General features: G+C 46.0%; 1 protein-coding gene and 13 non-coding genes across 14 annotated transcripts; all 14 read right to left on the bottom strand.

Moving 5' to 3' along the window:
• Nucleotides 1–1,093: 1,093 nt before the first annotated feature.
• Nucleotides 1,094–1,284, bottom strand: LOC142286676 (U2 spliceosomal RNA). The gene has a single exon (XR_012747758.1). It is a non-coding gene; the product is annotated as a U2 spliceosomal RNA (small nuclear RNA).
• A 1,086-nt stretch (nt 1,285–2,370) lies between these two features.
• LOC142286657 (uncharacterized) lies at nt 2,371–7,756 on the bottom strand. Its single transcript, XM_075333386.1, has 2 exons — nt 7,668–7,756; nt 2,371–7,472 (listed from the first exon to the last, which is right to left on the bottom strand). The coding sequence occupies exon 2, from the start codon at nt 7,265–7,267 to the stop codon at nt 2,804–2,806; it is 4,464 nt and encodes a 1,487-aa protein (XP_075189501.1). The 5' UTR covers nt 7,268–7,472; nt 7,668–7,756; the 3' UTR covers nt 2,371–2,803.
• An 816-nt stretch (nt 7,757–8,572) lies between these two features.
• Nucleotides 8,573–8,763, bottom strand: LOC142286665 (U2 spliceosomal RNA). The gene has a single exon (XR_012747747.1). It is a non-coding gene; the product is annotated as a U2 spliceosomal RNA (small nuclear RNA).
• A 1,387-nt stretch (nt 8,764–10,150) lies between these two features.
• On the bottom strand, nt 10,151–10,341 carry LOC142286740 (U2 spliceosomal RNA). The gene has a single exon (XR_012747814.1). It is a non-coding gene; the product is annotated as a U2 spliceosomal RNA (small nuclear RNA).
• A 1,387-nt stretch (nt 10,342–11,728) lies between these two features.
• On the bottom strand, nt 11,729–11,919 carry LOC142286728 (U2 spliceosomal RNA). Its single transcript, XR_012747803.1, has one exon. It is a non-coding gene; the product is annotated as a U2 spliceosomal RNA (small nuclear RNA).
• A 1,380-nt stretch (nt 11,920–13,299) lies between these two features.
• LOC142286672 (U2 spliceosomal RNA) lies at nt 13,300–13,491 on the bottom strand. The gene has a single exon (XR_012747754.1). It is a non-coding gene; the product is annotated as a U2 spliceosomal RNA (small nuclear RNA).
• A 1,383-nt stretch (nt 13,492–14,874) lies between these two features.
• Nucleotides 14,875–15,065, bottom strand: LOC142286716 (U2 spliceosomal RNA). Its single transcript, XR_012747792.1, has one exon. It is a non-coding gene; the product is annotated as a U2 spliceosomal RNA (small nuclear RNA).
• Nucleotides 15,066–16,455: 1,390 nt separating this feature from the next.
• LOC142286678 (U2 spliceosomal RNA) lies at nt 16,456–16,646 on the bottom strand. Its single transcript, XR_012747760.1, has one exon. It is a non-coding gene; the product is annotated as a U2 spliceosomal RNA (small nuclear RNA).
• Nucleotides 16,647–18,037: 1,391 nt separating this feature from the next.
• Nucleotides 18,038–18,230, bottom strand: LOC142286675 (U2 spliceosomal RNA). The gene has a single exon (XR_012747757.1). It is a non-coding gene; the product is annotated as a U2 spliceosomal RNA (small nuclear RNA).
• A 1,387-nt stretch (nt 18,231–19,617) lies between these two features.
• On the bottom strand, nt 19,618–19,806 carry LOC142286679 (U2 spliceosomal RNA). The gene has a single exon (XR_012747761.1). It is a non-coding gene; the product is annotated as a U2 spliceosomal RNA (small nuclear RNA).
• Nucleotides 19,807–21,194: 1,388 nt separating this feature from the next.
• On the bottom strand, nt 21,195–21,385 carry LOC142286705 (U2 spliceosomal RNA). The gene has a single exon (XR_012747781.1). It is a non-coding gene; the product is annotated as a U2 spliceosomal RNA (small nuclear RNA).
• Nucleotides 21,386–22,769: 1,384 nt separating this feature from the next.
• Nucleotides 22,770–22,961, bottom strand: LOC142286674 (U2 spliceosomal RNA). The gene has a single exon (XR_012747756.1). It is a non-coding gene; the product is annotated as a U2 spliceosomal RNA (small nuclear RNA).
• Nucleotides 22,962–24,343: 1,382 nt separating this feature from the next.
• LOC142286677 (U2 spliceosomal RNA) lies at nt 24,344–24,535 on the bottom strand. Its single transcript, XR_012747759.1, has one exon. It is a non-coding gene; the product is annotated as a U2 spliceosomal RNA (small nuclear RNA).
• A 1,389-nt stretch (nt 24,536–25,924) lies between these two features.
• On the bottom strand, nt 25,925–26,115 carry LOC142286658 (U2 spliceosomal RNA). The gene has a single exon (XR_012747741.1). It is a non-coding gene; the product is annotated as a U2 spliceosomal RNA (small nuclear RNA).
• Between the last annotated feature and the right edge of the window lie 185 nt (nt 26,116–26,300).

Raw genomic sequence — 26,300 nt, 5'->3', positions numbered from 1 at the left:
TCCGTCACTGCCACCCTTTGCCATCCTTACCCGTAGAAAGCCCTTTCATCATCCCCAAACCCTAATCTTTTCCCTTTCCTTCCCAGCCCCCAAACCCTGCCCTCTGTACCTTTCTCACCACCCGCTTCCCTTCTCCTGTCATCCCCCTACCACCCGGGAAAAAAAGAGATTGCCCCCTCCTTCCACTAGCCCACCCTCCCACCCAAAGAACAACTTCTTCTGCGCAGCTTGTTTTCTAGGCAGCAGCGCTATTGTGATGTCATCGGGGGGCATTGTGACAAGCCGCCAGTGTTCCGTCTCTTCATGTTGTGCACAGTTCAAACGGAAAATACATCAACAGGCAGACTACAGAAAAGCTTACTATCAAAGGTTAGAGGGGGGCTTTCTCAGAGGGCTTTTTACAGTTTTTCTATTCCCAATTAGCCGTTTAAGTGTACTTATTGAAAGTAGTAATTCTTTCATAGGCCGCCCTTTCTTAGTATTTGACGTTCCTTATATTGCGGTATGAGGCTTCGCAGTAGGTTGCAAACATTCATCACCCATGACTGTCCCCAATTGAGCTCAGAAGCTCAATGTCTATCATGACCTCTCTTTTAGAATGTCCAAGAGCAAGCAAACTATTCCTCCAGGAGAGGGCGCCAACAGACTACTAAAGAGATCATCATTACTCAAAGAAAACCCCAAAAACCAATGCATGATAGGAATAAACAGGTAACTTTCTTTGGAGTGGAAGCGGAGAGATCGCACCAGATGCCAATTCTAGATCTTATCACACCTGTGGTCACTGCAGCAGCAGGTGAATCCACTTTGTCCAAAAGGGATCTATTCCATTCAATTGCAAATGATCTAGATAAGACAGAGAACTGCAGCACGGGGACATAGCCGAGTTGGTCAGGTTGAGTGGTGATGAGTTTGCTATTTGGATGAATAAAGAAAGTCAAAAGTGTGAAAGATAAAAAACAAAAGGAGGAAGTGTGAAAAGTGAATGGGCCAAATTGAGGTGCATATGAAGACGTATGCTTTCTTCCAATTCATTAAATCGGGCTAATATGAATCAGGTGAATTGAGTTCTGCTTTTGGAAACTGGGTTAAGAAGGGGTGCACCGTTCCTGGAGGTACTGCAATACCAGGTCAATGCGTGGAGTGGACAGAGCAAGCTCTTTTTCCATCTCCCTGTTCTAAAAATCCATTTAATATATGGTCCCCAGATAGGGGACGTATCAGATATTAAACTGATAAGAACAGATACTACACTTGATCTTAGCCAAAAGGCCGAGAAGCGATAACCAGAATTGGTTTGGGCCTCGAGTGGCACCCTGGCCTATGCCGGACACATCTTAGGGAGAGAGAGCGAGAGGGAGACAAACCCACGCCTACACAAGACATTTTGTCACCCAAGCCAACCCTTGAAAAGGCTGCTTTGCAGAGCAAAAACAAGAAGAATGGTGCGTTTTGCAGCCGCCGCCCACTGCAATGAATCTGAATAACTCCTCCTTTAGGGCGCAAGCAACTCCCCTCCCCCTTGCAGTCTTTCCAATTCACGATACAAAAAGACGGACAGGACAGGTTGCCTGACTTTCCGTCACTGCCACCCTTTGCCATCCTTACCCGTAGAAAGCCCTTTCATCATCCCCAAACCCTAATCTTTTCCCTTTCCTTCCCAGCCCCCAAACCCTGCCCTCTGTACCTTTCTCACCACCCGCTTCCCTTCTCCTGTCATCCCCCTACCACCCGGGAAAAAAAGAGATTGCCCCCTCCTTCCACTAGCCCACCCTCCCACCCAAAGAACAACTTCTTCTGCGCAGCTTGTTTTCTAGGCAGCAGCGCTATTGTGATGTCATCGGGGGGCATTGTGACAAGCCGCCAGTGTTCCGTCTCTTCATGTTGTGCACAGTTCAAACGGAAAATACATCAACAGGCAGACTACAGAAAAGCTTACTATCAAAGGTTAGAGGGGGGCTTTCTCAGAGGGCTTTTTACAGTTTTTCTATTCCCAATTAGCCGTTTAAGTGTACTTATTGAAAGTAGTAATTCTTTCATAGGCCGCCCTTTCTTAGTATTTGACGTTCCTTATATTGCGGTATGAGGCTTCGCAGTAGGTTGCAAATGTTCTGGCACCCTCAATCTGTGCGTTGGAAGACGAGTTGACAGACAGCTTAACTCTTTCCCATCAATGCATTGACTCGGACGCTGGGGGTCCTTTACAACTTTTATTAATGAGATCAGTGTAAAACTACAAGAAATAAATGAAAATACTAAGTACAACATACAACATATCTGAGTTACATAGCATTCCATTTGATACAGGACATGCAGGGTAAATGCACTACATGGCGAATACATATTAGCTAATGACAGGATAATACTTGCAGAACAGACCAACTACATTATAATTTTGATGAGCCCTAACCAGGGGATCATAACTCACCGACTGTGCTATGTAGAGGCAAACATAAGGAGCAGAGATCTGGAGAGATATTCAGCATGCAGAATGTGTGTGTTCATGTAACTGAAATGGCTGCTGAAGAAGAAGGGGCAGAGCCTATGCAAGGTCTGATGGGTAACTACATAAGCCTTGGTAGGACAATTTTCATTGCACAGTAACCAGTGAAACATTAAACTAACTGCAGTAAGACAACATTGTCAACAGATGGCGCTGTTGGATATCACTGGACAAGTGGACAGTATCAATGTCAATTACTAAATGTAATCTTATTACTTGGCATAATAAAATAATTATATGCATTTCTATGAAGGCATGACACTCCCCGTCTGGCATCCGGGGGAATGCCACAAACTTAAACTAGAGCAATAGAATAAGTTCAGATACAGGTCTAAGAAACAGCTTTCCACTTTGCTTGGGAATCTTGATTTCCACTTTCCTGACCTGTCCGTCTTGACTTGGGAAGACCTTGGTTACCAATCCTAGAGGCCACTCGTTCCTTTTAGACTGAGTGTTCTTCACTAGGACGACATTCCCAGGTTTCATGTTGGGTCTACTATCTTGCCATTTGTCTCTTGTCTGTAATGTAGAGAGATATTGTTTTCTCCACTTAGTCCAGAAAAGGTCTACTAACATTTGAACTCTTTTCCATTGAGATTTGTACAAGTCTTTTGTAGTAAACTCTCCAGAAGTCGGCATACTCACATTAAACTTCTGGGTGAGGAGAGTTGAAGGGGTGAGGAGAGATAGGTCATCAGGGTCATTGGATATGGGAACCAGTGGTCTGGCGTTCATTATAGCTACTACCTCGGCCATGAAGGTTGTTAGAGTCTCATGAGTGAGCTTCGAAGGACCAAGTTGCAGAAAGATGGAATCGAGGATTCTGCGAGCGATGCCGATCATGCGCTCCCACACACCTCCCATATGAGATGAGTGCGGTGGGTTAAAGGTCCACGTACAACCTAGTTCTGAAAGACGTCTTTCTACTTGGTTAATGTCCAGATTTGAGGGAATCTTTAGTTCACCACATGCTCCTACAAAGTTAGATCCTCTGTCAGAGCGTATATGCTTTACATGTCCTCTGAGAGAAATGAATCGTCTGAAGGCATTTATGAAGCTGGATGTGTCCATTGTCTCAATGACTTCTATGTGTACGGCTCTAATACTCAAACATGTGAACAAGACGGCCCAGCGCTTGCTGTTTGCATGTCCTCCCCTAGTCTGACGTGTGACAACTGACCAGGGACCAAACACATCGAGGCCCACGTTAGTAAAAGGAGGTTCGGTACTCAAACGGTCTGCTGGTAGGTCTGCCATTTTTTGGGATTGACAAGAACCACGGAGTTTCCTGCAGATGATACATTTGAAGATGACTCTACTCACAAGTCGCTTAGCTCCTGTTATCCAGAAACCCGCTTCCCGTAGGGCTCCTTCAGTTATCAAGCGCCCTTGATGTCTAACCTGTGCGTGATAATGCTCAACCAGCAGGAAAGCAACATGGCCATGAGGAACAATGATTGGAGTACACTCGTCATTTTCAAGCTTTGCATTTGAAATTCGTCCCCCGACTATCAGCAGTCCTTGAGTATCCACAAACGGGTCCAGTTTTTTAAGGGGACTATCTTTTGGGACACTTCTGTGGTTCCGGAGGGACTCTAGAGTCTGGGTATAAGCTTCATGCTGTACACAACAGATGATTGCGTGTTTGGCTTGCGTGAGCTCTTCTACTGTGTAAGCTTTATGACAACGATGCCAGCCTTTGCATGGAGCTGGTCTCGACTGTCTGTTTTTAAAGGATCTAATGACATGGATCAGGCAAGTCAAGGCTCTGTAGGCCGATCTACAGGTAGAGAATCTGAGGAAGCGGCGAGAATCAAGGTGCCTGTTGGTGATCGTTGTGCTAAGTGTGGAAACTTGAGGCCGTAGCTCTACATCTGATTCTGGTTCGAAGAGTTCATGTGTATGTGTCTCGTGAGCAGTGGGTACTGGTTGATACAGAAATGCAGGTCTGACTAGCCAGTTAGTGTCTTTGAGGCGTGGTGCCGATACCGCTCTGGTCGCATGGTCTGCAGGATTTTGGTCGGTTGGTATTTTGAATATTTTGTCCATGAAAGCAAAGAAATGTACCTCCATTTCTGGCTTCTTTGAGAAACTTGGCTTTAAGTAGGTAAGGCGCTTTAGTGCCATCTCTTTGTTGTTAGGAAGACGGGGTCTTTGTGGCTTGAATGGTAGTGGAGCCACCCAGCTGTCGTTTTCATCCTTGTGAAATCCTTGATCCATTATCTCCAGGAAGGTCTCATCTTCAATGGAATGGGCTAGTTTATAATCTTCTTTGGTCTTTTGAAAGACAGCGCACCCTAGATGATCTTTGTCTCCGTCGCACAATTCATCCATGGCGTATCTGTCTTTCCCACCATCTAAGTGTGCTGAATTGGTGAGATTTTCCTTCACTGGGAATTTGTTGGGGCAGGGTAGGAAAAAGGATGGACGGCCACTCTCCAATGTGTTCGTGTAGAGAGATTGGATGTTGTTCGGCTTGGGAACTTTTCCGAGGCAGACGTCCCCTATAACTACCCATCCTAGATCTAGCTTCTGAGCGTAGGGCGAGTTATGAGGACCGTTTATCTGTTTCCTCACCTTGTGAACTCTGATGATGTCTCTCCCCAGCAAAAGGACCAACTTGGCTTGGGAATTAAGTGCAGGAATGAGATGCGCTATGTTTCTCAAATGGGGATGGTGTAGTGCCGCTTCTGGAGTGGGTATCTCTTCTCTATTGTTCGGGATGGCATTGCACTCGATTAATGTAGGAAGGGGTAAGGATGTCTTCCCATCTAGGGATTCGATTTGATAACCTGTTGCCCTCCTGCCAGATTCTTCACTCACTCCTGTACATGTTTTCAGTGAGTAGGAGCAGCTAAGTCCCTTGATTCCAAAGATGTCAAAGAAAGCTGAGCTGGCGAGTGATCTATTACTCTGGTCGTCGAGTATAGCATAGAGTTTAACCGCTTTTTCTCTGTAGCCCATAGGGTAAACTGTAACCAGACAGATCTTTGAGCAGGATTTGTTAGTGAGACCTTCTCCACAAACTTGAGTGCACTGGGGTGACACTTCAGGAGGTGTACTGTCTGTCTCCTCCCCGCCGTGCTCTGTAAGTCGGTCGATGTGCGTGGAATTCTGTGGGGCTGGTTCTGGGTGTAGAGCTGTGCTGTGCTCTTGACTGTTACACTCCGAACAAGTGATACTGGCATTGCAGTCTCTAGCTAAGTGAGATGTGGATGCACAACATCTGTAACATATGTTGTTTTCTCTGAGGAAGATTCTACGGTCTTTAAGAGATTTTCCTCTAAAACTCCTGCACTGTTGCAGTGGGTGAGGCCTTTTGTGTAGGGGGCACTCTTTGTCTGGGTCAATTGTTAGTGACCCTTCAGGTTCTGTTGTACTGTGGGTCTTGCGTGATGAATCTGTAGCAGACACATTAGTTTTGTGTACAGTGATAGGTGAGCCTCGAGGGTTGCGTACTGGAGCAGGCTTACCTGTTCGTGGGTTGATGGGATCTGCGGTGGAAAGGTCAAAGCTGGGATCATTCCTGATCTTGGCTTGCTGGCGCACAAAATCTACGAAGACATGGAATGGAGGAAACGGCACGTTGTGACGTTGTTTGTAATCTGAACCCCGGTTCAACCATTTCTCTTGCAGACTGTAAGGCAACTTATTCACTATGGGTTTAATACCTCTGGCTGCATCTAGGGACGCGAGGCCTGGCAGGTCTCCTTCAAACTTGGCGACTTGGAGTTCTACCAAGAGGTCGCTCAATTCTCTTAGCATGTGAAAGCTCTTATTAGAGATCTTGGGAAAGTCCTCCAACCTTTTGAAGAGGGATTCTTCTATCCTCTCTGAAGAGCCATAGCACTCATCAAGTCTCTCCCATAACAGGCACAAACCTTTGCTCGGGTGGTTGATGCTGATATCCCTGATGCGTTTTGCATGTTCTGCTGATTCGTTTCCTAGCCACTTGACCAAGAGATCGATCTCTTCATTGGCAGAGATGTCCAGGCCGGCCGTGGCGTTTCTGAAGGAAGCTCTCCACGCTCTGTAACTTTCAGGACGGTCGTTAAACTTTAAAAGACCTTTGGTGAGTAACTCACGGCGTGCGAAGAACTTGAGGAAATCTGGTAGCTCTTGATTTCTGAGAGGGTGGTCCTGATACATGTTGCTATGATGAGGTCCCAGTGAGTTATTGTTGCCATCAAATACGTTGTCGCCATGATAGTCACCATCGGGGTCCTCCATTTTGGGACGGTTCGCTGTGTAATAGGAATCTACAAACTTGGGTGCAGGTGACACTGATGGTGTTAGGTGGACGGAATTACCTTCATGCTTAACATGGGATGTTTGTTGAATGAAGGTTGATGGCTGAATGGCAGGATTAAGTCTCTCTCTTGGAGCTGAATGTAGACGGTCGTCTGATGCGGTATGCTTTAGCACGTAGTCTGAAGTGCGTTGTGAGATATCCCGATGACTGAGTTCGGGTCCGAGCCTTAACCTGAAACTTTTACTGTCGCTGCGTGCTGCTTCTTCTAAAGCCTGTACTTCAGCTTCTGCTGCTGCTGCTTCTGTGTCTACAGCAAGTTTTGCAAGGTCGGCTTCTAGACGTGCTTTTTCTGTCTTTAATTTCAACTCTTGTTCAGCAAAGGCAGCTCTCACTTTGGCGGCTTCCGCCTTCGCCCTGGCGGTGGCAATTGCAGCGCTGCTCACAGACTTCCTTGAAGCTGACGAGCTTACATGGGAGCGTGTTACATAAACTTCAGATCCTCTATCTGACATGGTGTCTGTATGCGGCTTGACTGCTCTCTGATAGAAGTCGGCGTCTATGCTTCAACCCCGTTAATAGCAGTCGTTTTACTGTTCTGGCACCCTCAATCTGTGCGTTGGAAGACGAGTTGACAGACAGCTTAACTCTTTCCCATCAATGCATTGACTCGGACGCTGGGGGTCCTTTACAACTTTTATTAATGAGATCAGTGTAAAACTACAAGAAATAAATGAAAATACTAAGTACAACATACAACATATCTGAGTTACATAGCATTCCATTTGATACAGGACATGCAGGGTAAATGCACTACATGGCGAATACATATTAGCTAATGACAGGATAATACTTGCAGAACAGACCAACTACATTATAATTTTGATGAGCCCTAACCAGGGGATCATAACTCACCGACTGTGCTATGTAGAGGCAAACATAAGGAGCAGAGATCTGGAGAGATATTCAGCATGCAGAATGTGTGTGTTCATGTAACTGAAATGGCTGCTGAAGAAGAAGGGGCAGAGCCTATGCAAGGTCTGATGGGTAACTACATAAGCCTTGGTAGGACAATTTTCATTGCACAGTAACCAGTGAAACATTAAACTAACTGCAGTAAGACAACATTGTCAACAGATGGCGCTGTTGGATATCACTGGACAAGTGGACAGTATCAATGTCAATTACTAAATGTAATCTTATTACTTGGCATAATAAAATAATTATATGCATTTCTATGAAGGCATGACAGCAAACATTCATCACCCATGACTGTCCCCAATTGAGCTCAGAAGCTCAATGTCTATCATGACCTCTCTTTTAGAATGTCCAAGAGCAAGCAAACTATTCCTCCAGGAGAGGGCGCCAACAGACTACTAAAGAGATCATCATTACTCAAAGAAAACCCCAAAAACCAATGCATGATAGGAATAAACAGGTAACTTTCTTTGGAGTGGAAGCGGAGAGATCGCACCAGATGCCAATTCTAGATCTTATCACACCTGTGGTCACTGCAGCAGCAGGTGAATCCACTTTGTCCAAAAGGGATCTATTCCATTCAATTGCAAATGATCTAGATAAGACAGAGAACTGCAGCACGGGGACATAGCCGAGTTGGTCAGGTTGAGTGGTGATGAGTTTGCTATTTGGATGAATAAAGAAAGTCAAAAGTGTGAAAGATAAAAAACAAAAGGAGGAAGTGTGAAAAGTGAATGGGCCAAATTGAGGTGCATATGAAGACGTATGCTTTCTTCCAATTCATTAAATCGGGCTAATATGAATCAGGTGAATTGAGTTCTGCTTTTGGAAACTGGGTTAAGAAGGGGTGCACCGTTCCTGGAGGTACTGCAATACCAGGTCAATGCGTGGAGTGGACAGAGCAAGCTCTTTTTCCATCTCCCTGTTCTAAAAATCCATTTAATATATGGTCCCCAGATAGGGGACGTATCAGATATTAAACTGATAAGAACAGATACTACACTTGATCTTAGCCAAAAGGCCGAGAAGCGATAACCAGAATTGGTTTGGGCCTCGAGTGGCGCCCTGGCCTATGCCGGACACATCTTAGGGAGAGAGAGCGAGAGGGAGACAAACCCACGCCTACACAAGACATTTTGTCACCCAAGCCAACCCTTGAAAAGGCTGCTTTGCAGAGCAAAAACAAGAAGAATGGTGCGTTTTGCAGCCGCCGCCCACTGCAATGAATCTGAATAACTCCTCCTTTAGGGCGCAAGCAACTCCCCTCCCCCTTGCAGTCTTTCCAATTCACGATACAAAAAGACGGACAGGACAGGTTGCCTGACTTTCCGTCACTGCCACCCTTTGCCATCCTTACCCGTAGAAAGCCCTTTCATCATCCCCAAACCCTAATCTTTTCCCTTTCCTTCCCAGCCCCCAAACCCTGCCCTCTGTACCTTTCTCACCACCCGCTTCTTTTCTCCTGTCATCCCCCTACCACCCGGGAAAAAAAGAGATTGCCCCCTCCTTCCACTAGCCCACCCTCCCACCCAAAGAACAACTTCTTCTGCGCAGCTTGTTTTCTAGGCAGCAGCGCTATTGTGATGTCATCGGGGGGCATTGTGACAAGCCGCCAGTGTTCCGTCTCTTCATGTTGTGCACAGTTCAAACGGAAAATACATCAACAGGCAGACTACAGAAAAGCTTACTATCAAAGGTTAGAGGGGGGCTTTCTCAGCGGGCTTTTTACAGTTTTTCTATTCCCAATTAGCCGTTTAAGTGTACTTATTGAAAGTAGTAATTCTTTCATAGGCCGCCCTTTCTTAGTATTTGACGTTCCTTATATTGCGGTATGAGGCTTCGCAGTAGGTTGCAAACATTCATCACCCATGACTGTCCCCAATTGAGCTCAGAAGCTCAATGTCTATCATGACCTCTCTTTTAGAATGTCCAAGAGCAAGCAAACTATTCCTCCAGGAGAGGGCGCCAACAGACTACTAAAGAGATCATCATTACTCAAAGAAAACCCCAAAAACCAATGCATGATAGGAATAAACAGGTAACTTTCTTTGGAGTGGAAGCGGAGAGATCGCACCAGATGCCAATTCTAGATCTTATCACACCTGTGGTCACTGCAGCAGCAGGTGAATCCACTTTGTCCAAAAGGGATCTATTCCATTCAATTGCAAATGATCTAGATAAGACAGAGAACTGCAGCACGGGGACATAGCCGAGTTGGTCAGGTTGAGTGGTGATGAGTTTGCTATTTGGATGAATAAAGAAAGTCAAAAGTGTGAAAGATAAAAAACAAAAGGAGGAAGTGTGAAAAGTGAATGGGCCAAATTGAGGTGCATATGAAGACGTATGCTTTCTTCCAATTCATTAAATCGGGCTAATATGAATCAGGTGAATTGAGTTCTGCTTTTGGAAACTGGGTTAAGAAGGGGTGCACCGTTCCTGGAGGTACTGCAATACCAGGTCAATGCGTGGAGTGGACAGAGCAAGCTCTTTTTCCATCTCCCTGTTCTAAAAATCCATTTAATATATGGTCCCCAGATAGGGGACGTATCAGATATTAAACTGATAAGAACAGATACTACACTTGATCTTAGCCAAAAGGCCGAGAAGCGATAACCAGAATTGGTTTGGGCCTCGAGTGGCACCCTGGCCTATGCCGGACACATCTTAGGGAGAGAGAGCGAGAGGGAGACAAACCCACGCCTACACAAGACATTTTGTCACCCAAGCCAACCCTTGAAAAGGCTGCTTTGCAGAGCAAAAACAAGAAGAATGGTGCGTTTTGCAGCCGCCGCCCACTGCAATGAATCTGAATAACTCCTCCTTTAGGGCGCAAGCAACTCCCCTCCCCCTTGCAGTCTTTCCAATTCACGATACAAAAAGACGGACAGGACAGGTTGCCTGACTTTCCGTCACTGCCACCCTTTGCCATCCTTACCCGTAGAAAGCCCTTTCATCATCCCCAAACCCTAATCTTTTCCCTTTCCTTCCCAGCCCCCAAACCCTGCCCTCTGTACCTTTCTCACCACCCGCTTCCCTTCTCCTGTCATCCCCCTACCACCCGGGAAAAAAAGAGATTGCCCCCTCCTTCCACTAGCCCACCCTCCCACCCAAAGAACAACTTCTTCTGCGCAGCTTGTTTTCTAGGCAGCAGCGCTATTGTGATGTCATCGGGGGGCATTGTGACAAGCCGCCAGTGTTCCGTCTCTTCATGTTGTGCACAGTTCAAACGGAAAATACATCAACAGGCAGACTACAGAAAAGCTTACTATCAAAGGTTAGAGGGGGGCTTTCTCAGAGGGCTTTTTACAGTTTTTCTATTCCCAATTAGCCGTTTAAGTGTACTTATTGAAAGTAGTAATTCTTTCATAGGCCGCCCTTTCTTAGTATTTGACGTTCCTTATATTGCGGTATGAGGCTTCGCAGTAGGTTGCAAACATTCATCACCCATGACTGTCCCCAATTGAGCTCAGAAGCTCAATGTCTATCATGACCTCTCTTTTAGAATGTCCAAGAGCAAGCAAACTATTCCTCCAGGAGAGGGCGCCAACAGACTACTAAAGAGATCATCATTACTCAAAGAAAACCCCAAAAACCAATGCATGATAGGAATAAACAGGTAACTTTCTTTGGAGTGGAAGCGGAGAGATCGCACCAGATGCCAATTCTAGATCTTATCACACCTGTGGTCACTGCAGCAGCAGGTGAATCCACTTTGTCCAAAAGGGATCTATTCCATTCAATTGCAAATGATCTAGATAAGACAGAGAACTGCAGCACGGGGACATAGCCGAGTTGGTCAGGTTGAGTGGTGATGAGTTTGCTATTTGGATGAATAAAGAAAGTCAAAAGTGTGAAAGATAAAAAACAAAAGGAGGAAGTGTGAAAAGTGAATGGGCCAAATTGAGGTGCATATGAAGACGTATGCTTTCTTCCAATTCATTAAATCGGGCTAATATGAATCAGGTGAATTGAGTTCTGCTTTTGGAAACTGGGTTAAGAAGGGGTGCACCGTTCCTGGAGGTACTGCAATACCAGGTCAATGCGTGGAGTGGACAGAGCAAGCTCTTTTTCCATCTCCCTGTTCTAAAAATCCATTTAATATATGGTCCCCAGATAGGGGACGTATCAGATATTAAACTGATAAGAACAGATACTACACTTGATCTTAGCCAAAAGGCCGAGAAGCGATAACCAGAATTGGTTTGGGCCTCGAGTGGCACCCTGGCCTATGCCGGACACATCTTAGGGAGAGAGAGCGAGAGGGAGACAAACCCACGCCTACACAAGACATTTTGTCACCCAAGCCAACCCTTGAAAAGGCTGCTTTGCAGAGCAAAAACAAGAAGAATGGTGCGTTTTGCAGCCGCCGCCCACTGCAATGAATCTGAATAACTCCTCCTTTAGGGCGCAAGCAACTCCCCTCCCCCTTGCAGTCTTTCCAATTCACGATACAAAAAGACGGACAGGACAGGTTGCCTGACTTTCCGTCACTGCCACCCTTTGCCATCCTTACCCGTAGAAAGCCCTTTCATCATCCCCAAACCCTAATCTTTTCCCTTTCCTTCCCAGCCCCCAAACCCTGCCCTCTGTACCTTTCTCACCACCCGCTTCCCTTCTCCTGTCATCCCCCTACCACCCGGGAAAAAAAGAGATTGCCCCCTCCTTCCACTAGCCCACCCTCCCACCCAAAGAACAACTTCTTCTGCGCAGCTTGTTTTCTAGGCAGCAGCGCTATTGTGATGTCATCGGGGGGCATTGTGACAAGCCGCCAGTGTTCCGTCTCTTCATGTTGTGCACAGTTCAAACGGAAAATACATCAACAGGCAGACTACAGAAAAGCTTACTATCAAAGGTTAGAGGGGGGCTTTCTCAGAGGGCTTTTTACAGTTTTTCTATTCCCAATTAGCCGTTTAAGTGTACTTATTGAAAGTAGTAATTCTTTCATAGGCCGCCCTTTCTTAGTATTTGACGTTCCTTATATTGCGGTATGAGGCTTCGCAGTAGGTTGCAAACATTCATCACCCATGACTGTCCCCAATTGAGCTCAGAAGCTCAATGTCTATCATGACCTCTCTTTTAGAATGTCCAAGAGCAAGCAAACTATTCCTCCAGGAGAGGGCGCCAACAGACTACTAAAGAGATCATCATTACTCAAAGAAAACCCCAAAAACCAATGCATGATAGGAATAAACAGGTAACTTTCTTTGGAGTGGAAGCGGAGAGATCGCACCAGATGCCAATTCTAGATCTTATCACACCTGTGGTCACTGCAGCAGCAGGTGAATCCACTTTGTCCAAAAGGGATCTATTCCATTCAATTGCAAATGATCTAGATAAGACAGAGAACTGCAGCACGGGGACATAGCCGAGTTGGTCAGGTTGAGTGGTGATGAGTTTGCTATTTGGATGAATAAAGAAAGTCAAAAGTGTGAAAGATAAAAAACAAAAGGAGGAAGTGTGAAAAGTGAATGGGCCAAATTGAGGTGCATATGAAGACGTATGCTTTCTTCCAATTCATTAAATCGGGCTAATATGAATCAGGTGAATTGAGTTCTGCTTTTGGAAACTGGGTTGTTGCACCGTTCCTGGAGGTACTGCAATACCAGGTCAATGCGTGGAGTGGACAGAGCAAGCTCTTTTTCCATCTCCCTGTTCTAAAAATCCATTTAATATTATGGTCCCCAGATAGGGGACGTATCAGATATTAAACTGATAAGAACAGATACTACACTTGATCTTAGCCAAAAGGCCGAGAAGCGATAACCAGAATTGGTTTGGGCCTCGAGTGGCACCCTGGCCTATGCCGGACACATCTTAGGGAGAGAGAGCGAGAGGGAGACAAACCCACGCCTACACAAGACATTTTGTCACCCAAGCCAACCCTTGAAAAGGCTGCTTTGCTGAGCAAAAACAAGAAGAAATTGTGCGTTTTGCAGCCGCCGCCCACTGCAATGAATCTGAATAACTCCTCCTTTAGGGCGCAAGCAACTCCCCTCCCCCTTGCAGTCTTCCAATTCACGATACAAAAAGACGGACAGGACAGGTTGCCTGACTTTTCCGTCACTGCCACCCTTTGCCCATCCTTACCCGTAGAAAGCCCTTTCATCATCCCCAAACCCTAATCTTTTCCCTTTCCTTCCCAGCCCCAAACCCTGCCCTCTGTACCTTTCTCACCACCCGCTTCCCTTCTCCTGTCATCCCCTACCACCCGGGAAAAAAAAGAGATTGCCCCCTCCTTCCACTAGCCCACCCTCCCACCCAAAGAAACACTTCCTTCTGCGCAGCTTGTTTTCTAGGCAGCAGCGCTATTGTGATGTCATCGGGGGGCATTGTGACATGCCGCCAGTGTTCCGTCTCTTCATGTTGTGCACAGTTCAAACGGAAAATACATCAACAGGCAGACTACAGAAAAGCTTACTATCAAAGGTTAGAGGGGGCTTTCTCAGAGGGCTTTTTTACAGTTTTTCTATCCCAATTAGCCGTTTAAGTGTACTTATTGAAAGTAGTAATTCTTTCATAGGCCGCCCTTTCTTAGTATTGACGTTCCTTATATTGCGGTATGAGGCTTCGCAGTAGGTTGCAAACATTCATCACCATGACTGTCCCCAATTGAGCTCAGAGCTCAATGTCTATCATGACCTCTCTTTTAGAATGTCCAAGAGCAAGCAAACTATTCCCTCCAGGAGAGGGCGCCACAGACTACTAAGAGATCATCATTACTCAAAGAAAACCCCAAAAACCAATGCATGATAGGAATAAACAGGTAACTTTCTTTGGAGTGGAAGCGGAGAGATCGCACCCAGATGCCAATTCTAGATCTTATCACACCTGTGGTCACTGCAGCAGCAGGTGAATCCACTTTGTCCAAAAGGGATCTATTCCATTCAATTGCAAATGATCTAGATAAGACAGAGAACTGCAGCACGGGGACATAGCCGAGTTGGGCAGGTTGAGTGGTGATGAGTTTGCTATTTGGATGAATAAAGAAAGTCAAAAGTGTGAAAGATAAAAACAAAAGGAGGAAGTGTGAAAAGTGAATGGGCCAAATGAGGTGCATATGAAGACGTATGCTTTCTTCCAATTCATTAAATCGGGCTAATATGAATCAGGTGAATTGAGTTCTGCTTTTGGAAACTGGGTTAAGAAGGGGTGCACCGTTCCTGGAGGTACTGCAATACCAGGTCAATGCGTGGAGTGGACAGAGCAAGCTCTTTTTCCATCTCCCTGTTCTAAAAATCCATTTAATATATGGTCCCCAGATAGGGGACGTATCAGATATTAAACTGATAAGAACAGATACTACACTTGATCTTAGCCAAAAGGCCGAGAAGCGATAACCAGAATTGGTTTGGGCCTCGAGTGGCACCCTGGCCTATGCCGGACACATCTTAGGGAGAGAGAGCGAGAGGGAGACAAACCCACGCCTACACAAGACATTTTGTCACCCAAGCCAACCCTTGAAAAGGCTGCTTTGCAGAGCAAAAACAAGAAGAATGGTGCGTTTTGCAGCCGCCGCCCACTGCAATGAATCTGAATAACTCCTCCTTTAGGGCGCAAGCAACTCCCCTCCCCCTTGCAGTCTTTCCAATTCACGATACAAAAAGACGGACAGGACAGGTTGCCTGACTTTCCGTCACTGCCACCCTTTGCCATCCTTACCCGTAGAAAGCCCTTTCATCATCCCCAAACCCTAATCTTTTCCCTTTCCTTCCCAGCCCCCAAACCCTGCCCTCTGTACCTTTCTCACCACCCGCTTCCCTTCTCCTGTCATCCCCCTACCACCCGGGAAAAAAAGAGATTGCCCCCTCCTTCCACTAGCCCACCCTCCCACCCAAAGAACAACTTCTTCTGCGCAGCTTGTTTTCTAGGCAGCAGCGCTATTGTGATGTCATCGGGGGGCATTGTGACAAGCCGCCAGTGTTCCGTCTCTTCATGTTGTGCACAGTTCAAACGGAAAATACATCAACAGGCAGACTACAGAAAAGCTTACTATCAAAGGTTAGAGGGGGGCTTTCTCAGAGGGCTTTTTACAGTTTTTCTATTCCCAATTAGCCGTTTAAGTGTACTTATTGAAAGTAGTAATTCTTTCATAGGCCGCCCTTTCTTAGTATTTGACGTTCCTTATATTGCGGTATGAGGCTTCGCAGTAGGTTGCAAACATTCATCACCCATGACTGTCCCCAATTGAGCTCAGAAGCTCAATGTCTATCATGACCTCTCTTTTAGAATGTCCAAGAGCAAGCAAACTATTCCTCCAGGAGAGGGCGCCAACAGACTACTAAAGAGATCATCATTACTCAAAGAAAACCCCAAAAACCAATGCATGATAGGAATAAACAGGTAACTTTCTTTGGAGTGGAAGCGGAGAGATCGCACCAGATGCCAATTCTAGATCTTATCACACCTGTGGTCACTGCAGCAGCAGGTGAATCCACTTTGTCCAAAAGGGATCTATTCCATTCAATTGCAAATGATCTAGATAAGACAGAGAACTGCAGCACGGGGACATAGCCGAGTTGGTCAGGTTGAGTGGTGATGAGTTTGCTATTTGGATGAATAAAGAAAGTCAAAAGGTGTGAAAGATAAAAAACAAAAGGAGGAAGTGTGTGAAAGTGAATGGGCCAAATTGAGGTGCATATGAAGACGTATGCTTTCTTCCAATTCATTAAATCGGGGCTAATATGAATCAGGTGAATTGAGTTCTGCTTTTGGAAACTGGGTTAAGAAGGGGTGCACCGTTCCTGGAGGTACTGCAATACCAGGGTCAATGCGTGGAGTGGACAGAGCAAGCTCTTTTTCCATCTCCCTGTTCTAAAAATCCATTTAATATATGGTCCCCAGATAGGGGACGTATAGATATTAAACTGATACGAACAGATACTACACTTGATCTTAGCCAAAAGGCCGAGAAGCGATAACCAGAATTGGTTTGGGCCTCGAGTGGCACCCTGGCCTATGCCGGACTCATCTTAGGGAGAGAGAGCGAGAGGGGAGACAAACCACGCCTACACAAGACATTTTGTCACCCAAGCCAACCCTTGGAAAAGGCTGCTTTGACAGAGCAAAAACAAGAAGAATGGTGCGTTTTGCAGCCGCCGCCCAACTGCAATGAATCTGAATAACTCCTCCTTTAGGGCGCAAGCAACTCCCCCTCCCCCTTGCAGTCTTTCCAATTCACGATACAAAAAGACGGACAGGACAGGTTGCCTGACTTTCCGTCACTGCCACCCTTTGCCATCCTTACCCGTAGAAAGCCCTTTCATCATCCCCAAACCCTAATCTTTTCCCTTTCCTTCCCAGCCCCCAACCCTGCCCTCTGTACCTTTCTCACCACCCGCTTCCCTTCTCCTGTCATCCCCCTACCACCCGGGGAAAAAAAGAGATTGCCCCCTCCTTCCACTAGCCCACCCTCCCACCCAAAGAACAACTTCTTCTGCGCAGCTGTTTTCTAGGCAGCAGCGCTATTGTGATGTCATCGGGGGGCATTGTGACAAGCCGCCAGTGTTCCGTCTCTTCATGTTGTGCACAGTTCAAACGGAAAATACATAAACAGGCAGACTACAGAAAAGCTTACTATCAAGGTTAGAGGGGGGCTTTCTCAGAGGGCTTTTTTACAGTTTTTCTATTCCCAATTAGCCGTTTAAGTGTACTTATTGAAAGTAGTAATTCTTTCATAGGCCGCCCTTTCTTAGTATTTGACGTTCCTTATATTGCGGTATGAGGCTTCGCAGTAGGTTGCAAACATTCATCACCCATGACTGTCCCCAATTGAGCTCAGAAGCTCAATGTCTATCATGACCTCTCTTTTAGAATGTCCAAGAGCAAGCAAACTATTCCTCCAGGAGAGGGCGGCCAACAGACTACTAAAGAGATCATCAATTACTCAAAGAAAACCCCAAAAACCAATGCATGATAGGAATAAACAGGTAACTTTCTTTGGAGTGGAAGCGGAGAGATCGCACCAGATGCCAATTCTAGATCTTATCACACCTGTGGTCACTGCAGCAGCAGGTGAATCCACTTTGTTCCAAAAGGGATCTATTCCATTCAATTGCAAATGATCTAGATAAGACAGAGAACTGCAGCACGGGACATAGCCGAGTTGTCAGGTTGAGTGGTGATGAGTTTGCTATTTGGATGAATAAAGAAAGTCAAAAGTGTGAAAGATAAAAAACAAAAGGAGGAAGTGTGAAAAGTGAATGGGCCAAATTGAGGTGCATATGAAGACGTATGCTTTCTTCCAATTCATTAAATCGGGCTAATATGAATCAGGTGAATTGAGTTCTGCTTTTGGAAACTGGGTTAAGAAGGGGTGCACCGTTCCTGGAGGTACTTGCAATACCAGGTCAATGCGTGGAGTGGACAGAGCAAGCTCTTTTTCCATCTCCCTGTTCTAAAAATCCATTTAATATATGGTCCCCAGATAGGGGACGTATCAGATATTAAACTGATAAGAAACAGATACTACACTTGATCTTAGCCAAAAGGCCGAGAAGCGATAACCAGAATTGGTTGGGCCTCGAGTGCACCCTGGCCTATGCCGGACACATCTTAGGGAGAGAGAGCGAGAGGGAGACAAACCCACACCTACACAAGACATTTTGTCACCCAAGCCAACCTTGAAAAGGGCTGCTTTGCAGAGCAAAAACAAGAAGAATGGTGCGTTTTGCAGCCGCCGCCCACTGCAATGAATCTGAATAACTCCTCCTTTAGGGCGCAAGCACTCCCCTCCCCCTTGCAGTCTTTCCAATTCACGATACAAAAAGACGGACAGGACAGGTTGCCTGACTTTCCGTCACTGCCACCCTTTGCCATCCTTACCCGTAGAAAGCCCTTTCATCATCCCCAAACCCTAATCTTTTCCCTTTCCTTCCCAGCCCCCAAAACCCTGCCCTCTGTACCTTTCTCACCACCCGCTTCCCTTCTCCTGTCATCCCCCTACCACCCGGGAAAAAAAGAGATTGCCCCCTCCTTCCACTAGCCCACCCTCCCACCCAAAGAACAACTTCTTCTGCGCAGCTTGTTTTCTAGGCAGCAGCGCTATTGTGATGTCATCGGGGGGCATTGTGACAAGCCGCCAGTGTTCCGTCTCTTCATGTTGTGCACAGTTCAAACGGAAAATACATCAACAGGCAGACTACAGAAAAGCTTACTATCAAAGGTTAGAGGGGGGCTTTCTCAGAGGGCTTTTTACAGTTTTTCTATTCCCATTAGCCGTTTAAGTGTACTTATTGAAAGTAGTAATTCTTTCATAGGCCGCCCTTTCTTAGTATTTTGACGTTCCTTATATTGCGGTATGAGGCTTCGCAGTAGGTTGCAAACATTCATCACCCATTGACTGTCCCCAATTGAGCTCAGAAGCTCAATGTCTATCATGACCTCTCTTTTAGAATGTCCAAGAGCAAGCAAACTATTCCTCCAGGAGAGGGGCGCCAACAGACTACTAAAGAGATCATCATTACTCAAAGAAAACCCCAAAAACCAATGCATGATAGGAATAAACAGGTAACTTTCTTTGGAGTGGAAGCGGAGAGATCGCACCAGATGCCAATTCTAGATCTTATCACACCTGTGGTCACTGCAGCAGCAGGTGAATCCACTTTGTCCAAAAGGGATCTATTCCATTCAATTGCAAATGATCTAGATAAGACAGAGAACTGCAGCACGGGGACATAGCCGAGTTGGTCAGGTTGAGTGGTGATGAGTTTGCTATTTGGATGAATAAAGAAAGTCAAAAGTGTGAAAGATAAAAAACAAAAGGAGGAAGTGTGAAAAGTGAATGGGCCAAATTGAGGTGCATATGAAGACGTATGCTTTCTTCCAATTCATTAAATCGGGCTAATATGAATAAGGTGAATTGAGTTCTGCTTTTGGAAACTGGGTTAAGAAGGGGTGCACCGTTCCTGGAGGGTACTGCAATACCAGGTCAATGCGTGGAGTGGACAGAGCAAGCTCTTTTTCCATCTCCCTGTTCTAAAAATCCATTTAATATATGGTCCCCAGATAGGGGACGTATCAAATATTAAACTAAGAACAGATACTACACTTGATCTTAGCCAAAAGGCCGAGAAGCGATAACCAGAATTGGTTTGGGCCTCGAGTGGCACCCTGGCCTATGCCGGACACATCTTAGGGAGAGAGAGCGAGAGGGAGACAAACCCACGCCTACACAAGACATTTTGTCACCCAAGCCAACCCTTGAAAAGGCTGCTTTGCAGAGCAAAAACAAGAAGAATGGTGCGTTTTGCAGCCGCCGCCCACTGCAATGAATCTGAATAACTCCTCCTTTAGGGCGCAAGCAACTCCCCTCCCCCTTGCAGTCTTTCCAATTCACGATACAAAAAGACGGACAGGACAGGTTGCCTGACTTTCCGTCACTGCCACCCTTTGCCATCCTTACCCGTAGAAAGCCCTTTCATCATCCCCAAACCCTAATCTTTTCCCTTTCCTTCCCAGCCCCCAAACCCTGCCCTCTGTACCTTTCTCACCACCCGCTTCCCTTCTCCTGTCATCCCCTACCACCCGGGAAAAAAAGAGATTGCCCCCTCCTTCCACTAGCCCACCCTCCCACCCAAAGAACAACTTCTTCTGCGCAGCTTGTTTTCTAGGCAGCAGCGCTATTGTGATGTCATCGGGGGGCATTGTGACAAGCCGCCAGTGTTCCGTCTCTTCATGTTGTGCACAGTTCAAACGGAAAATACATCAACAGGCAGACTACAGAAAAGCTTACTATCAAAGGTTAGAGGGGGGCTTTCTCAGAGGGCTTTTTACAGTTTTTCTATTCCCAATTAGCCGTTTAAGTGTACTTATTGAAAGTAGTAATTCTTTCATAGGCCGCCCTTTCTTAGTATTTGACGTTCCTTATATTGCGGTATGAGGCTTCGCAGTAGGTTGCAAACATTCATCACCCATGACTGTCCCCAATTGAGCTCAGAAGCTTAATGTCTATCATGACCTCTCTTTTAGAATGTCCAAGAGCAAGCAAACTATTCCTCCAGGAGAGGGCGCCAACAGGACTACTAAAGAGATCATCATTACTCAAAGAAAACCCCAAAAACCAATGCATGATAGGAATAAACAGGTAACTTTCTTTGGAGTGGAAAGCGGAGAGATCGCACCAGATGCCAATTCTAGATCTTATCACACCTGTGGTCACTGCAGCAGCAGGTGAATCCACTTTGTCCAAAAGGGATCTATTCCATTCAATTGCAAATGATCTAGATAAGACAGAGAACTGCAGCACGGGGACATAGCCGAGTTGGGTCAGGTTGAGTGGTGATGAGTTTGCTATTTGGATGAATAAAGAAAGTCAAAAGTGTGAAAGATAAAAAACAAAAGGAGAAGTGTGAAAAGTGAATGGGCCAAATTGAGGTGCATATGAAGACGTATGCTTTCTTCCAATTCATTAAATCGGGCTAATATGAATCAGGTGAATTGAGTTCTGCTTTTGGAAACTGGGTTAAGAAGGGGTGCACCGTTCCTGGAGGTACTGCAATACCAGGTCAATGCGTGGAGTGGACAGAGCAAGCTCTTTTTCCATCTCCCTGTTCTAAAAATCCATTTAATATATGGTCCCCAGATAGGGGACGTATCAGATATTAAACTGATAAGAACAGATACTACACTTGATCTTAGCCAAAAGGCCGAGAAGCGATAACCAGAATTGGTTTGGGCCTCGAGTGGCACCCTGCCTATGCCGGACACATCTTAGGGAGAGAGAGCGAGAGGGAGACAAACCCACGCCTACACAAGACATTTTGTCACCAAGCCAACCCTTGAAAAGGCTGCTTGGCAGAGCAAAAACAAGAAGAATGGTGCGTTTTTGCAGCCGCCGCCCACTGCAATGAATCTGAATAACTCCTCCTTTAGGGCGCAAGCAACTCCCCTCCCCCTTGCAGTCTTTCCAATTCACGATACAAAAAGACGGACAGGACAGGTTGCCTGACTTTCCGTCACTGCCACCCTTTGCCATCCTTACCCGTAGAAAGCCCTTTCATCATCCCCAAACCCTAATCTTTTCCCTTTCCTTCCCAGCCCCCAAACCCTGCCCTCTGTACCTTTCTCACCACCCGCTTCCCTTCTCCTGTCATCCCCCTACCACCCGGGAAAAAAAGAGATTGCCCCCTCCTTCCACTAGCCCACCCTCCCACCCAAAGAACAACTTCTTCTGCGCAGCTTGTTTTCTAGGCAGCAGCGCTATTGTGATGTCATCGGGGGCATTGTGACAAGCCGCCAGTGTTCCGTCTCTTCATGTTGTGCACAGTTCAAACGGAAAATACATCAACAGGCAGACTACAGAAAGCTTACTATCAAAGGTTAGAGGGGGGCTTTCTCAGAGGGCTTTTACAGTTTTTCTATTCCCAATTAGCCGTTTAAGTGTACTTATTGAAAGTAGTAATTCTTTCATAGGCCGCCCTTTCTTAGTATTTGACGTTCCTTATATTGCGGTATGAGGCTTCGCAGTAGGTTGCAAACATTCATCACCCATGACTGTCCCCAATTGAGCTCAGAAGCTCAATGTCTATCATGACCTCTCTTTTAGAATGTCCAAGAGCAAGCAAACTATTCCTCCAGGAGAGGGCGCCAACAGACTACTAAAGAGATCATCATTACTCAAAGAAAACCCCAAAAACCAATGCATGATAGGAATAAACAGGTAACTTTCTTTGGAGTGGAAGCGGAGAGATCGCACCAGATGCCAATTCTAGATCTTATCACACCTGTGGTCACTGCAGCAGCAGGTGAATCCACTTTGTCCAAAAGGGATCTATTCCATTCAATTGCAAATGATCTAGATAAGGACAGAGAACTGCAGCACGGGGACATAGCCGAGTTGGTCAGGTTGAGTGGTGATGAGTTTGCTATTTGGATGAATAAAGAAAGTCAAAAGTGTGAAAGATAAAAAACAAAAGGAGGAAGTGTGAAAAGTGAATGGGCCAAATTGAGGTGCATATGAAGACGTATGCTTTCTTCCAATTCATTAAATCGGGCTAATATGAATCAGGTGAATTGAGTTCTGCTTTTGGAAACTGGTTAAGAAGGGGTTGCACCGTTCCTGGAGGTACTGCAATACCAGGTCAATGCGTGGAGTGGACAGAGCAAGCTCTTTTTCCATCTCCCTGTTCTAAAAATCCATTTAATATATGGTCCCCAGATAGGGGGACGTATCAGATATTAAACTGATAAGAACAGATACTACACTTGATCTTAGCCAAAAGGCCGAGAAGCGATAACCAGAATTGGTTTGGGCCTCGAGTGGCACCCTGGCCTATGCCGGACACATCTTAGGGAGAGAGAGCGAGAGGGAGACAAACCCACGCCTACACAAGACATTTTGTCACCCAAGCCAACCCTTGAAAAGGCTGCTTTGCAGAGCAAAAACAAGAAGAATGGTGCGTTTTGCAGCCGCCGCCCACTGCAATGAATCTGAATAACTCCTCCTTTAGGGCGCAAGCAACTCCCCTCCCCCTTGCAGTCTTTCCAATTCACGATACAAAAAGACGGACAGGACAGGTTGCCTGACTTTCCGTCACTGCCACCCTTTGCCATCCTTACCCGTAGAAAGCCCTTTCATCATCCCCAAACCCTAATCTTTTCCCTTTCCTTCCAGCCCCCAAACCCTGCCCTCTGTACCTTTCTCACCACCCGCTTCCTTCTCCTGTCATCCCCCTACCACCCGGGAAAAAAAGAGATTGCCCCCTCCTTCCACTAGCCCACCCTCCCACCCAAAGAACAACTTCTTCTGCGCAGCTTGTTTTCTAGGCAGCAGCGCTATTGTGATGTCATCGGGGGGCATTGTGACAAGCCGCCAGTGTTCCGTCTCTTCATGTTGTGCACAGTTCAAACGGAAAATACATCAACAGGCAGACTACAGAAAAGCTTACTATCAAAGGTTAGAGGGGGGCTTCTCAGAGGGCTTTTTACAGTTTTTCTATTCCCAATTAGCCGTTTAAGTGTACTTATTGAAAGTAGTAATTCTTTCATAGGCCGCCCTTTCTTAGTATTTGACGTTCCTTATATTGCGGTATGAGGCTTCGCAGTAGGTTGCAAACATTCATCACCCATGACTGTCCCCAATTGAGCTCAGAAGCTCAATGTCTATCATGACCTCTCTTTTAGAATGTCCAAGAGCAAGCAAACTATTCCTCAGGAGAGGGCGCCAACAGACTACTAAAGAGATCATCATTACTCAAAGAAAACCCCAAAAACCAATGCATGATAGGAATAAACAGGTAACTTTCTTTGGAGTGGAAGCGGAGAGATCGCACCAGATGCCAATTCTAGATCTTATCACACCTGTGGTCACTGCAGCAGCAGGTGAATCCACTTTGTCCAAAAGGGATCTATTCCATTCAATTGCAAATGATCTAGATAAGACAGAGAACTGCAGCACGGGGACATAGCCGAGTTGGTCAGGTTGAGTGGTGATGAGTTTGCTATTTGGATGAATAAAGAAAGTCAAAGTGTGAAAGATAAAAAACAAAAGGAGGAAGTGTGAAAAGTGAATGGGCCAAATTGAGGTGCATATGAAGACGTATGCTTTCTTCCAATTCATTAAATCGGGCTAATATGAATCAGGTGAATTGAGTTCTGCTTTTGGAAACTGGGTTAAGAAGGGGTGCACCGTTCCTGGAGGTACTGGCAATACCACGGTCAATGCGTGGAGTGGACAGAGCAAGCTCTTTTTCCATCTCCTGTTCTAAAAATCCATTTAATATATGGTCCCCAGATAGGGGACGTATCAGATATTAAACTGATAAGAACAGATACTACACTTGATCTTAGCCAAAAGGCCGAGAAGCGATAACCAGAATTGGTTTGGGCCTCGAGTGGCACCCTGGCCTATGCCGGACACATCTTAGGGAGAGAGAGCGAGAGGGAGACAAACCCACGCCTACACAAGACATTTTGTCACCCAAGCCAACCTTGAAAAGGCTGCTTTGCAGAGCAAAAACAAGAAGAATGGTGCGTTTTGCAGCCGCCGCCCACTGCAATGAATCTGAATAACTCCTCCTTTAGGGCGCAAGCAACTCCCCTCCCCCTTGCAGTCTTTCCAATTCACGATACAAAAAGACGGACAGGACAGGTTGCCTGACTTTCCGTCACTGCCACCCTTTGCCATCCTTACCCGTAGAAAAGCCCTTTCATCATCCCAAACCCTAATCTTTTCCCTTTCCTTCCCAGCCCCCAAACCCTGCCCTCTGTACCTTTCTCACCACCCGCTTCCCTTCTCCTGTCATCCCCCCTACCACCCGGGAAAAAAAGAGATTGCCCCCTCCTTCCACTAGCCCACCCTCCCACCCAAAGAACAACTTCTTCTGCGCAGCCTTGTTTTCTAGGCAGCAGCGCTATTGTGATGTCATCGGGGGGCATTGTGACAAGCCGCCAGTGTTCCGTCTCTTCATGTTGTGCACAGTTCAAACGGAAAATACATCAACAGGCAGACTACAGAAAAGCTTACTATCAAAGGTTAGAGGGGGGCTTTCTCAGAGGGCTTTTTACAGTTTTTCTATTCCCAATTAGCCGTTTAAGTGTACTTATTGAAAGTAGTAATTCTTTCATAGGCCGCCCTTTCTTAGTATTTGACGTTCCTTATATTGCGGTATGAGGCTTCGCAGTAGGTTGCAAACATTCATCACCCATGACTGTCCCCAATTGAGCTCAGAAGCTCAATGTCTATCATGACCTCTCTTTTAGAATGTCCAAGAGCAAGCAAACTATTCCTCCAGGAGAGGGCGCCAACAGACTACTAAAGAGATCATCATTACTCAAAGAAAACCCAAAAACCAATGCATGATAGGAATAAACAGGTAACTTTCTTTGGAGTGGAAGCGGGAGAGATCGCACCAGATGCCAATTCTAGATCTTATCACACCTGTGGGCACTGCAGCAGCAGGTGAATCCCACTTTGTCCAAAAGGGATCTATTCCATTCAATTGCAAATGATCTAGATAAGACAGAGAACTGCAGCACGGGGACATAGCCGAGTTGGTCAGGTTGAGTGGTGATGAGTTTGCTATTTGGATGAATAAAGAAAGTCAAAAGTGTGAAAGATAAAAAACAAAAGGAGGAAGTGTGAAAAGTGAATGGGCCAAATTGAGGTGCATATGAAGACGTATGCTTTCTTCCAATTCATTAAATCGGGCTAATATGAATCAGGTGAATTGAGTTCTGCTTTTGGAAACTGGGTTAAGAAGGGGTGCACCGTTCCTGGAGGTACTGCAATACCAGGTCAATGCGTGGAGTGGACAGAGCAAGCTCTTTTTCCATCTCCCTGTTCTAAAAATCCATTTAATATATGGTCCCCAGATAGGGGACGTATCAGATATTAAACTGATAAGAACAGATACTACACTTGATCTTAGCCAAAAGGCCGAGAAGCGATAACCAGAATTGGTTTGGGCCTCGAGTGGCACCCTGGCCTATGCCGGACACATCTTAGGGAGAGAGAGCGAGAGGGAGACAAACCCACGCCTACACAAGACATTTTGTCACCCAAGCCAACCCTTGAAAAGGCTGCTTTGCAGAGCAAAAACAAGAAGAATGGTGCGTTTTGCAGCCGCCGCCCAC

The sequence above is a fragment of the Anomaloglossus baeobatrachus genome, unplaced genomic scaffold (genome assembly GCF_048569485.1).
Source record: "Anomaloglossus baeobatrachus isolate aAnoBae1 unplaced genomic scaffold, aAnoBae1.hap1 Scaffold_694, whole genome shotgun sequence".
NCBI lineage: Eukaryota > Metazoa > Chordata > Amphibia > Anura > Aromobatidae > Anomaloglossus > Anomaloglossus baeobatrachus.
Note: the sequence above shows the minus strand (reverse complement) of the source record. Positions and strands in the feature narration are given on the sequence as shown.

What these genes read in the sequence shown, in the direction of transcription:
- LOC142286657 (XM_075333386.1), bottom strand. Translation starts at nt 7,267, where the DNA reads ATGTCAGATAGAGGATCTGAAGTTTATGTAACACGCTCCCATGTAAGC.